The sequence below is a fragment of the Mytilus californianus genome, unplaced genomic scaffold (assembly GCF_021869535.1).
Source record: "Mytilus californianus isolate M0D057914Y unplaced genomic scaffold, xbMytCali1.0.p SCAF_6, whole genome shotgun sequence".
Lineage (NCBI taxonomy): Eukaryota > Metazoa > Mollusca > Bivalvia > Mytilida > Mytilidae > Mytilus > Mytilus californianus.
Genome location: NW_026262712.1, coordinates 239,835 through 252,703, shown reverse-complemented (window position 1 = coordinate 252,703; position 12,869 = coordinate 239,835). Strand labels below are relative to the sequence as shown.

Here is a 12,869-nt window from a genome sequence, read left to right as displayed (position 1 = left end):
TCATTTAAGATTGTGCCTCAATCTTGACTGTCAAACAACTACTATAAGATAAGGAGATATGGATGATTGCATTGAGACAACCATCAATCAGAGTCCAAATAACGTGGATTCAAATTAGTTTGTTAGTAAAATACAGAAAAATGAGGGGTGTGTAAAATTTGAGTCTAGATGGTAATCCTTCATTATGGAGAAGCTTGGGTAAAAGTTTCCTGAAATTCAATGGAAATTTTAAAAAGTTATTCTTTATTGATGTTTTAAAAACTTTAACCCTACACTGTATATAAACATTAACTCTTTAATACAATAAGATATCAACATACATTAAATTTTCATTTGATCATGCATACAATTCTGTCTAAATTTCATAAAAAACTATGAACGTTTGACGAAGCTATTGAAGGGTCATTTCATTGTAAACCGCAAAAATGAAAAATAATCTATTTTGTATTAAAATACCGAAAAATAAAATCCAAATTCACAGTTTTGCTCCAAATGGTGTCTCTTGATAAAAAAAGAAGCTTCAGTCCAATTGTCATAAGATTCCAGGAATGCTTAACAAAGTTATTGATATCTGACAAACTTTAATCAAAGACCGAACCTAGAGATTGATGACGACGCCAACGACTCGACGGAATGTAGGATCCCAATGTCTCGACTTCGCAACTTTAGTTGCAGACTAGACAAAAGCCATTATTGAAGAAATGTTCTTAAATTAAAATCGATAATAATATTGCACAAATTTTTAAATTCATGAGAAACTATGAAGCTAAATATAAAATTCAAAACGGAAAGTCCCTTAACAATTGGTAACACAGCATAAGAACAAACTGTAAAAATCAGTAGCAATTGGCTTAACTTAAAACTGAGATCGGTACACGTAACAAAACAACTTACAAACACAATAGACACAAAGCATCGACATGAGAGTACTCGCTTGTTCAACGCTGATTGCAACTTGTGAATAAATCATGTTCTCCAAGTATAAAGTATCAATCAATACAAATACAACGGATTGAGTTAGAGACGTCATAAATAGTCTAAGAAACGCTGTTTTAAAAGATAAGAGAAAAAGTAAATTTTGTCTTATTATGGTGTAATGGAATAAATCTGAGTTAAGAAATGTGTACTAGTAATAGTTTCAGATAAGAAATGTATACTAGTATAATTTCAGATAAGAAATGTTAGTAATAGTTTCAGATAAGACATGTATACTAGTAATAGTTTTATACGAGTAATAGTTTCAGATAAGACATGTATACTAGTAATAGTTTCAGATAAGACATGTATACTAGTAATAGTTTCAGATAAGAAATGTATACTAGTAATAGTTTCAGATAAGACATGTATACTAGTAATAGTTTCAGATAAGACATGTATACTAGTAATAGTTTCAGATAAGACATGTATACTAGTAATAGTTTCAGATAAGACATGTATACTAGTAATAGTTTCAGATAAGAATGTATGATTCTATATGCTACATAAAAAGTTAAACATTTATATACAGTTACTGTAAACCAACTAATTTTCGTGAACGATTTATTTTCGCGACTTTCGCGAGTAGAAAAATAACGCGAATATAAATCGTCGCGAATATGTAAAACTTGGATCTTTCCTTATTAAACTACATCAAGTTAATTAGAAAATCGCGTAATTGAATAGCCGCGAAGTAGACAAAAAGTGTTAAACGCCAAATAAAGTAGTCGCGAAAATAAGTTGGTTTACAGTATATTAGAGTTATACTTACTAACATTTATTTTGTTATTTATTTGTGTAAATCCTGTCCATGCTTATTCATTGCGTTGCATAATGCCATGCTTTGTTCATGCTGTTTATGGCCTCTATACACTACATTTGTTGGGTGTGCAATTATTGAAATTGAAGTCTGGTAAGAACTGATTTATACAGCGACCTTTAATTTGTTTTTGAGCCTAGTGTCGGTCTGATCAGTCAAGCAATTTCTAAAGGATTTTACAATTTGTTCTTATCTACTTAGTATTGCTATTACACCACTGTTTCAGTTTAAGGGAAGGATAACCGTTAAGAAGCCACATTCTTTATTACACGCATTGTCTCATTGTGTTATCGATTTATTTAGACATTGACTTAACAAGCAAAGAAACTAGCATCGTAATAGATAGCTCAAACACAATGAGCGTTTTAGTAAATATTTACAACAAGGGGGAAATATAGATATTCTCATTGTGAAAATTTTTTTAAAATCACATATAATAAATATTAGACAAGAAGATTCATGTGGTGCTTTGTGAAAAAGTGGCGGAATATATCGAATAGAGAATCAAAGCTATTCTATGTTTTGTAATAAATGGTTTTTGTTTTCTTTGGAACAACCAGCGACTCTTTTCACTAAAAATCTTACGACTAAAATCGATCGTAAGTATACTGAAATATGTATGACTAAGTTTTTTGTGAAAAGAGTCGCTGGACTTTAAAAGAACGTTGATCTTTATAAAAAAAAAAATGAACCAATAGTAGTGATGTCAATAATTATCTTTACGTACTTTTAATGCTTTACGGTGTTACTACTTTTCAGTTTTGATATTTGCTGTTCCTAAACACACATTAAGAAGGTATATGATCGTCGCACATAGACTTGGGATGTCCAGTGGTGATTTTGCTTTTTTATGCATTCATGGAGATGTAAGTATACAACCTTGGCTTTCAATATTTTGGTTTAAAGCGTTTTTGATGAAGGGAAATAAGAAAAAAGCGCTTCGGACGCATAACATTAATAGAATGTTAATTTCATTCACTTTCATAAGAAAGTGTTTATTACAAATAAAACAGATCAGTTGATATTTATTTAAAGTATTTTCCTCGAAATATCGTACAAGAAAAAGGAAAACGATACAAAAGAAGTACCCGAAAATTGAAAAAGAAGATAACAATAGTCTATAAAATAAAAAAAACAACAACAACAAAGTATAACAATCTGAACCGACTAAAATCTGAAGATGTACTTAGGTATGATCTTCGTAAGCGTAAGCGGTTCCTGTTTTACTAATGGTTATATGAACAAATCGATGTGTTGGTCGTGAAAGGCTAGAACATATTTCCAGAAAGTTTCAAGACAAATTCCGGGTTACAAAATGAATTAGTAGGGTGGTCGTAGTTTCTAGGTCAACTAAACATATTCATGGCAAATAAAACATGACTGTATTACAAACATTTTGCAAAACATTTGGGAATTGTTTGTTTTCAGTGGTATTCAATAACGTATATGATTTGGTCTTCGAACTGTTTTGATTCAGGCGCCAATGCCAAATTTTATGTATTATTTATTTATATTAGTGTATGGCGTACGAAATCATAAGCTTGGTTTGCTTGTGGAGTTTTTACATGTGTTTCTTTCTATATTCCTATTTCAGTTATATACATGGAAACAATTGAACGACGAAGTCTTAACAGACGACGTATGGCGTAAAAATGATAAAGACGACCAAGGCGCAAGGCAAGCATTTGAATCTGTTTTACATGTAAGTGTATACCCTCTAGTCCAATAGAAGTAGGTTCTTTATACTGAAGACTTGATCACTTTGATAGGCCACTAGTCTAAATGCCACATGTTAAGATAGTCGGTAAAATAAATTCGTTACACAGTGTGCTAGTGACCTAATACGAAATATATGGAATCAATAAATTCCATATGGGGTTTGACCTTCGCTCTCACCCCATATGGAATTTACTGAACCCATTTATATCGTATTAGGTCACTACCACGCTATGTAACTAATAATATACGCATTTTAAGCGCAGATCATTTATTACTACTATAAATTATTTTTTATTCATTATTAATCAAATAATTATTTTTTAATTTCGATTTGTGTATTGAAACAATTATTATTATTTGGAACATATATGTCTGATTTGGTTTTACACCCTCTAAATTATTTGACCTTTTTTGACATAAAACTTTGAAAATTTGTAAATGGATATTTGAAGTCAATTCTTAAAGTAGCTAATAGAATATCAATGACAATAATACTTTTTGTTATATCTTAGCACTTGAAGAAAAATTACTTTGGAAACAATCCATTCTTTATTTTGTTAAGGAGCATTATGACTGAAAAAGACAGCCACAAATAAAAGCGCTAGGTCAAAGAAATTTATTTTGGAATCAAACTCTAATATATTTCTATAAATATATCTTATGTTATTATTCTTATTGTTAAAGAATCATTAGAAGCTAATTTAACATTTCTTAAGTTACTAAAAAAAATCTTAAAAATCGTTCATTCATACCTTTCAGAAAATAAAAAAAATATTAAAATATAAAATTAAAGAGTTTGTTTTTGATAAATATGTAAAATTTACTATAAATATTTCATAAATCATGATTTCACATATAAACTTTGTCTTTATGTAAAGCTTAAAACTAATTGTCAATGTGGGGAACATTCAAAGTGCAATAATTTAACGTATACACAACTGTATGTTATGAATTGAAATGATTTGTATTCAATTGCCAATAGATGAATATCATTTTTCTTTTGATATTAATGTCTCATTACGTTCATTTTGTGTTGGCTAATTATCGTAGGGACAAAATTCAATCATTTTAAGATCTTAAACAATTTTATAAATTAGAACACAATCTTATTCCCCACCCTGAACATGTTTGTCATATTGATTATGTAACAAACAGTCTTTAGAGCTAAGGGCATCAGACCCGTTTCTGTCATGGTACTGATACTTCTACTTTGTAATAAATATCCCCTTACCTTTATGTATCTAGTCAGATGTCTTTAGAACTGAGGGCGTCAGACCCGTATTTGACCTGATACTGGTACAACAACATTGTTATAAATATCAATTTACATTTGTTCAACTCGTTAGATGTCTTTCAAACTAAGGGTGTCAGACCCGTTTCTGTCCTGATACTGGTACTATTACATTGTAATAGATCTCATCTTACATTTGTGTATCTAGTTAGATCTCTTTAGAACTAAGGGTGTCATACCTGTTTCTGTCCTGATACTGGTACTATTATATTGTAATAGATTACTTACAATTGTGTATCTAGTTAGATCTCTTTAGGACTATGGGCGTCAGACCCGTTTCTGTCATGATACTGGTACTTCTACATTGTAAAAGATATCACCTTACATTTGAGTATCTAGTTAAATGTCTAACTAAGGGCGTCAGACCCGTTTTTGTCATGATACTGGTACTACTACATTGTAATAAATATCATCTTACATTTGTGTATCTAGATAGATGCTGATTATTTGCAGTCATGTACATGTACCTATTTAATTGTTATATGATTGACCCTTTTGGTGGCGCAATGGCGATCATGTATATTACTCAGATTGTTATTCAGCATTTAAACTAATATTTGTCTTGATTTCTTTGTATTTTAGATAATTATGCCGACTTTAAGTGAAAAGTTATCGGAACAGTTTAATCATTTGGTGAATAAAATGAAAGATGTAGAAAATAACAACTGGATCAATCTGCCGCCCGTCTCAGCGGTAAGTGAATAAAATAAATAAAATAACAATCAACTCAAACTAACAGAGAAGTGTTATCTCTGGACAATGACCAGATAGACATTTTTATTGCCACTTGTTTAAGAAATAATACATGGCAGCCGAAAATATTTCTCTCTTGATAAAATAATCGAATATAAATGTCCAATCCATGGTAAAATGAAAACAAATCTACGGCTGCCTTGAATTAATTCGATTGTAAAGGGAAAAGAAACAAAAAAAGTTATATTATTCATAATGAATAAAACATACGTAAAACGTGGGTTTACTGTCGCAAATTGAGTTTACCTCGTATAAATAAGGTTGGCGAAACACGGAACAGCCAATTTTGTGTGTTAATGCGTTTGCGCTAATAGTAGAAATACTGTGATTATATTTGTTGACGAAATTTAGGTCGTCATATCAGAATAATTATTTTAAACTGTAGATTGTTGATTTATATGTGTCAATTACGTTACCGAAATTATTGATTTTACTTTACAATTATGTGGTGAAAACAAGTGTGGTGAAAACAAGTGTGGTGAAAACTAGTGTGGTGAAAACAAGTGTGGTGAAAACAAGTGTGGTGAAGATCTTCTGTTATCATGTTAATCTGTAGTAGTCAATAATGGTTTTTATATGAGAAAGCTTGCACTCCAGGAATCAATCATTATCAATAAGTTACTATACGTTACATTTCAGCAATAACCATACAATTTCCCAAATCAAAAAAGATAATTCATAAAATTTTAAGGCATATCAAATATAAACTTCACTGGTTTGCTACTTGCCATCTAACCCTAAACAAGCTCCCGGAATCAGGAATCTGACATTAACCTTATAGTTTCAATCAATGTTTTGATGGAACTGAAGATACCAACTTATTTATTACTTTAAAAAATGAATTTCAATATGCATAAAAACTGTATCACATGAAAAAGTGTCGTATCTGATGTATTCAAGTAAAGAAAGATACAACTTCAAAGAATGGGTGACGATTTTTATTTACGTTATTTTTCACTCACATGAGTCGCATAAATATATCGCTCGATAAAATAACTTTGCTTGCAGTATCATGAATTATAACTACTTTTATTCGTTGAATCAATGTGACATCGGACATTGAAAACTATAATTAGGTATATTAAACTTTGGCGAGTGCACACTGATGTTTTTTTCTTTCTTATAGTCTGATGCATACGCTCCATACCTGTATGACGCAACGTTAACCTGGGCTATAATGGTGGATAAGATAATGAAAGAAAATAAAGATCCATCAGACGGTGACATCATGTTTAAACGAGCAGTTAACTTTTATCAAGAAGGTAGTATCTAGTTTTGCGATTTCCTCACCAAGATTATTACATTATACAAATAAAGGCAACAGTAGTATACCGTTGTTCGAAATTCATAAATCGATTGAGAAAAAACAAATCCGGGTTACAAACTAAAACTGAGGGAAACACATCAAATATAAGAGGAGAACAAAGACACAACAGAAACACTAAAATGCAACACACACAGAAACGAACTATAAGATAACAATAGCCATTTTCCTGACTTGGCACAGGACATTTTAAGAAAAAATGGTGGGTTGAACCTGGTTTTGTGGCTAGCCAAACCTCCCGCTTTAATGGCAAAGTTAAATATAACACTACGTGAGAAATGTACATATAATATTTAAGTTCACAATACGTCTGGAATAGCTTTCTAATATGTTCATCTCAGAGCGAGTTGATTTTAAGTGGAAAATATTATAAATATACATTTATTTTTTTTCATTTTTGAATCAATTTTTTTTAAATTTCCATGAAAGAAGATACACATTTTCGTCTGAGAATTATTTTCTGGTATACAAGATACTCAATTGTTATATTGAGATTTAGGTATTCTTCAGAACTTTTATTGTGTTTTTTTTTGCATTTGATTTCTTGAAATTTTTTTTCGTCAACAAAAAGATATATGATATATTTGTTTACTGCCTTTATATAGAGTATAACGTGGACATTTGGTATCATGGTCAATAACAATAGTCTTTCAGATGACTAGTATTCAATTATATTTGTTTTACCTATTCTTTTTCTTCTAATCGTAGCATAGCAAATGAATACATATATACCGGTATGGGTGATTATATTTGAATCGTTCTTTGCTTTTATCTACGAAATCCATTGAAAGTTCCATTAAATTAATCATCCTTCAGCGGTTTGAGTATACCTCATAGCTGCACAATATATAAGTTCAAGACCTCTTCCAATTAGAGTAGTAATTACAATGGGAATTTTATAAAAATACATATCAACATGTACAAACTTGTAGTATACAATGTAGTGAGCCATATGCATCAATGTATTCATTTTTATGCTTAAATCTGAACGTGAAATTTTCTCTGAGAAATAGATTAATTGTAATTAGTGAAGATTTTCCATAGAGGCCAAGTCTCTTTTAAGGTAGAAACCCAACACAATAACATCGATGGGAATCAAAGCATTGTCTTTAGTAATATTTTACTGACATCGTTAATGCATGTTTAGTTTTAAACTTCAGGTTTAACAAATTTCATCGTATTAGATGCAGAGGGTTACAGATTTAGTTTTGTCATTCAGGTATAACAAATTTCATCGTATTAGATGCAGAGGGTGACAGATTAAGTTTTGTACTTCAGGTTTTACAAATGTCATCGTATTAGATGCAGAGGGTGACAGATTTAGTTTTGTACTTCAGGTTTAACAAATTTCATCGTATTAGATACAGAGGGTGACATATTTAGTTTTGTACTTCAGGTTTAACAAATTTCATCGTATTAGATGCAGAGGGTGACAGATTGTGTTTTGTACTTCAGGTTTAACAAATTTCATCGTATTAGATGCAGAGGGTGACAGGTTGTTGAACTTCTGGATGCTTGACATGCAAGAAAACGGACGATTTCAGAGAATTATCGAAATTAAATATGGAAAGATTGACGTCGTTGCAAATACGGTAGGTTGAATAACAGCGATAATAAATTCATCCATTTTTTTTTCGTTTTGTGTTATTTTGAATAAATGTCTCATTACGCATGTTTATTCAAAGACTATAAAACAATGGTGTTAACCTTACACTCAAATGCATCCAATCATTTGGAATGATTTCCTTTTTGATAGTTCATACAATTTTAACAGTTCAAATAATAATGGAACAGATTAGTAATTAGACAGTTACAAACAAACACAAACAAACTAAATACTCTAAATTTTTATATGAACCATACAATTAAACTCTCATGAAAATAGCCTTGTTATCAAGTTTATAAGCATATGTGACACATTTTTATCCTGTAAAAATTGAGTACATTTTTTTTAATAAAATTATAGACTCAGAGTGGAGATAAATTGGTTCGATGGGCTAATGGAAAATACGGACTGCATAATGCTCCTCCTGATGTGCCCGCATGTGGATTTGAAAATGAACATTGTCGGGAAGGTAATAATTCTTTTAAAGAATATCAAAGATTTATTACATGAAGTATAGAAATTTCACTTGCAAAATTTCGTTTGCCATCAACAAAATCTGAAGTAAAACCTTCGGCGTCAATGCCAACAACGTTCATACCCATTCTCGAAAAATTTGTTACACTTGAGTTAGAATACTTTGATGAACAAAACGATCTGGAATAGCTAATCACTGTTTTAAAACCAAATTGTAATTTTTTTTCTAACCGAGTGTTTGGTATAATGTTTTACGTCCTTGTTAAAATTTTCCTTGCAAAAATATTCAAAAACATCTTTGTGAACAGGGGAAAATTTTTATATTTTGTATTTATAATATGTGGTAAGAATTAAAAGCAGAGAAACCAACCGATGTATTGTAATACAAGAAAGGGTGAATAGAAAACAGAATGCCCCATTTTAGCAATATAAGAAGATATGACCGATGGAGAGATAAACATAATGAAACAATCATAAAATGACAGCAAACAGCCATTAGAAAACCGAGGAAAAGAAAAAAAAACATCATTCTACAAAACACTTACAAAGACATTTGCTGTAATCGATCCCCAACAAAACTTGAGAGGTCAGCTTACATGGCATGAAAGGAATACAGTTCTTGTTTTACATTCACCATCACGATCTGGTTGAACGATACAAAGTGTCAGTTTCTCATTTCTCTAGCGAACTGTTTTCCAGGTCTTATTTCTTAAGTTACTCAAAGAGTCGATTGATAAATTTACCGATTGTGACAGGTTATGTATCCATAGCTTTGAGACACTTACCATGTTGTCGCACCAGGTTATGTATCCATAGCATGAGACACTTCCAATGTTGTCCCACTAGGTTATGCATCCTTAGCACGAGACACTTCCCATGTTGTGGCACCAGGTTATGCATTCTTAGCATGAGACACTTCCCATGTTGTCGCACCAGGTTTTCCTCTGTTTTCAAGTTCATGCGATTCAATTTTTTAGCTTGATTTGTATTTTTTAATTGATTTATGAGATTTGAACTTCGGTAAACTGATGTCTTTTATTTCCTCCTGCTGTCTTCTGTAGTTCTGACACGTGATTTGTTGGTTACTTCTGTTTGTTAACTCCTTTGTAGTTCTTACTTATGGTTAATAGCTTGACATTTGGGAGAAACAGATATGAAAAAAGTTGATATGAAACAGCCACCCATCAACACAAAAAGTCAAACGATATATAGAAAAACAATAATACACAAGTAACACAATATGTCAAGCTCTTAAGTAAACCTTTAAAAGATTTCAATTAAAATGATAGAGTCTAGAAAAGTGTCGAATATAAAAGATCTTTGGACTCGTGATATAACCATTTATACACAAGCCAGAAATGTTGTATATAAAGTAATAGCCTTAAAAGCATGCAGCATCATTCGCATGAGGCTTTCAACCTTTAATAGTAGAAAATTTAAAAATAAATGTGCATATTTAGTGACGGGTACTCTAAAGATTATATCAGTTATATTTAGATATCTTTGTTTGTCAACTATAATAATTATTTAATTTGTTCAATTTATGCCTATAGTGTGTACAGTCAAAGCCTCACATAAACACAAAATGTCTTGTCGAATTTCTTAAGTAAAATAGTGTAAACCTGTCAAATGATTTTAAGTCTGTGCTCAATACACAGCCCCTTAAAAACCTTTAGCAGGTAAGTTCCCGACCATATATACGAAGAACATACAAATCGCGGGCATTGCAACTTTTGTTTAAGCACAATTGAATACCTTTTCGAACTAGAATTTCTCCTACAAAATGTATTATTTAATGCATGTCAGAAATGCTGATCTGTCTTCATGCCCTATCAGTTTACCTGCAATAGTAAAACCATGTATATATTTTACCTCCAAACGGAACCAGTGCTTAGCTTTTTAATATTGATTTCAATTTGCGCTGATTAGGAATATTGTTTTTTATGTGAACATTTTGATAATTCCAGATATTGCCTCCTGTAAATTACTTGTTTCCTTCATTTTAGTAAGCTGACGTTGAATTTAAATATAGAGGCCGAAATACGATGCTGAACGTTCAATTGTAATAAGCATTTTAAATAAATTTATGGTTTATTCAGCATTAAGCGGTGCCTGAATTGTTAAATGAAAATGGTTGACTATCTTTTTCTCATTTTAGATTTTACCAACACAATAGTAGGCGCTGTATGTGGGTCATCTTTTGTTCTTGTTGTAGCAATTATTATAAACATTGTGTTCAGGTAAGTAATGTATATATTTTAACATTTAGAAATTTCATGGAATATTATTCTTTAATATCGGAAGGTGGCAATTTTACATTGTTTATATAGTACTTTTGCATTTTACATACAAAGGAATTAATAATGTGCGATTTAAGGACCCGACCACTCGCGTAGAATAATGCACCTACTATTTGTAAACAGGAAAGGTAGGTGAATTAGAAAATAAGTGATACATGTGTCAATGGAATAAAAGTGACCCATGCGTCAATAGAATAATGGACACATTTACCAATGCGTAATCATTTCTGATAAGATAAAAAGGCATTCATTGAATTAGAAGCAACGATAATTCACCGATGTTCTTATTTCTTAATTTTTTAACACATATTTCTCACTTGTTTGTCCATGATGTGCTAGCGTTTATTGTTTATAAAAAGTCCAACACAACCTTTACAATCCAAAAAACTCGTTCTGAGTCACTAAAGCTGAGCACACCATAGAATATGTACTTTAATTCATATTATTTACTTTTTTTTAAAACAATATTATTATTTATAATTTTTTTTAAATAAATCGTTGCTAGCACTGTATACAACGATCCTCTATATATTAAGGAACAGATATATGTACAAGGGAAAAGTCTGTGGATGTTTTATAAAACTTTCATATGTTAAGCTTTGAGAACAGAACAGATATAAGTACAAGGGAAAAGTCGGTGGATGTTTTATAAAACCTTCATATGTTAAGCTTTGGGAACCGAACAGATATAAGTAAAAGGGGAAAGTCTGTGGATGTTGTATAAAACTTTCATATGTTAAGCTTTGAGAACCGAACAGATATAAGTACAAGGGAAAAGTTTATGGATGTTTTATAAAACTTTCATATGTTAAGCTTTGAGAACCGAACAGATATAAGTACAAGGGAAAAGTCGGTGGATGTTTTATAAAACTTTCATATGTTAAGCTTTGAAACAACAAAAGGGTACGTAATCCTTAAGAACATACAAATCAAGGTAAAAGACAAAACTGGGAATATTAAATGCACTCCAAATAAGAAGCGAAACCGGGTACGTCGACAGAATAAGCGTATACTGCTTTGCTTATACCCCTGCCATGCATATCCACACTCAGTCAAAATGTCAAAATCGGGACAAGGACACAATTTTTAAATATTCTGGTATTTAAGGATGTAAGACCGCAAATATATGTCGAAAGTATCACCGTAAATATATGTCGGGAGTATCGGTCAACCAATTCTTAATGATGACGGTAAAACCTTTGAAGTTTCTATTTCAGTCAGTACTATTGTTAACAAAAAATTGTAAATCAAGTGGCACATACTAATTAAATTATAAAACACATGTGATATAATAATAATATTTCTCCCTGATAATGATATATGTTCTCTATCTAAGAACAGTTCCTAAAATCCTTCTCCGTTTTGACGAGAAGAAATCTAAATAAACGAAAGACTTAGTTGTTATGCTCCTAATTATTATTTCCATAAAAACAATAACAATGTCAACATAAAACGGTATTAACAAACTATTCGGTCTGTGTAAGAAATCGTGTCATCATGAAACGGTATTAACAAACTATTTGGTCTGTGTAAGAAATCGTGTCATCATGAAACGGTATTAACAAACTATTTGGTCTGTGTCAGAAATCGTGTCATCATGAAACGGT

General features: G+C 31.1%; 1 protein-coding gene across 1 annotated transcript in view; it reads left to right on the top strand.

Annotated features, from left to right (window-relative positions):
• The window catches only part of LOC127705116 (atrial natriuretic peptide receptor 1-like), a 60,696-nt gene that overhangs the window by 24,601 nt on the left and 23,226 nt on the right, over window positions 1-12,869 (top strand). The window contains exons 5-11 of the mRNA XM_052209374.1: window positions 2,555-2,661; window positions 3,390-3,497; window positions 5,388-5,498; window positions 6,685-6,820; window positions 8,338-8,474; window positions 8,849-8,957; window positions 11,121-11,202. Of these exons, the coding sequence (XP_052065334.1) occupies window positions 2,555-2,661; window positions 3,390-3,497; window positions 5,388-5,498; window positions 6,685-6,820; window positions 8,338-8,474; window positions 8,849-8,957; window positions 11,121-11,202 (790 nt within the window). The remainder of the gene's footprint in view (window positions 1-2,554; window positions 2,662-3,389; window positions 3,498-5,387; window positions 5,499-6,684; window positions 6,821-8,337; window positions 8,475-8,848; window positions 8,958-11,120; window positions 11,203-12,869) is intronic.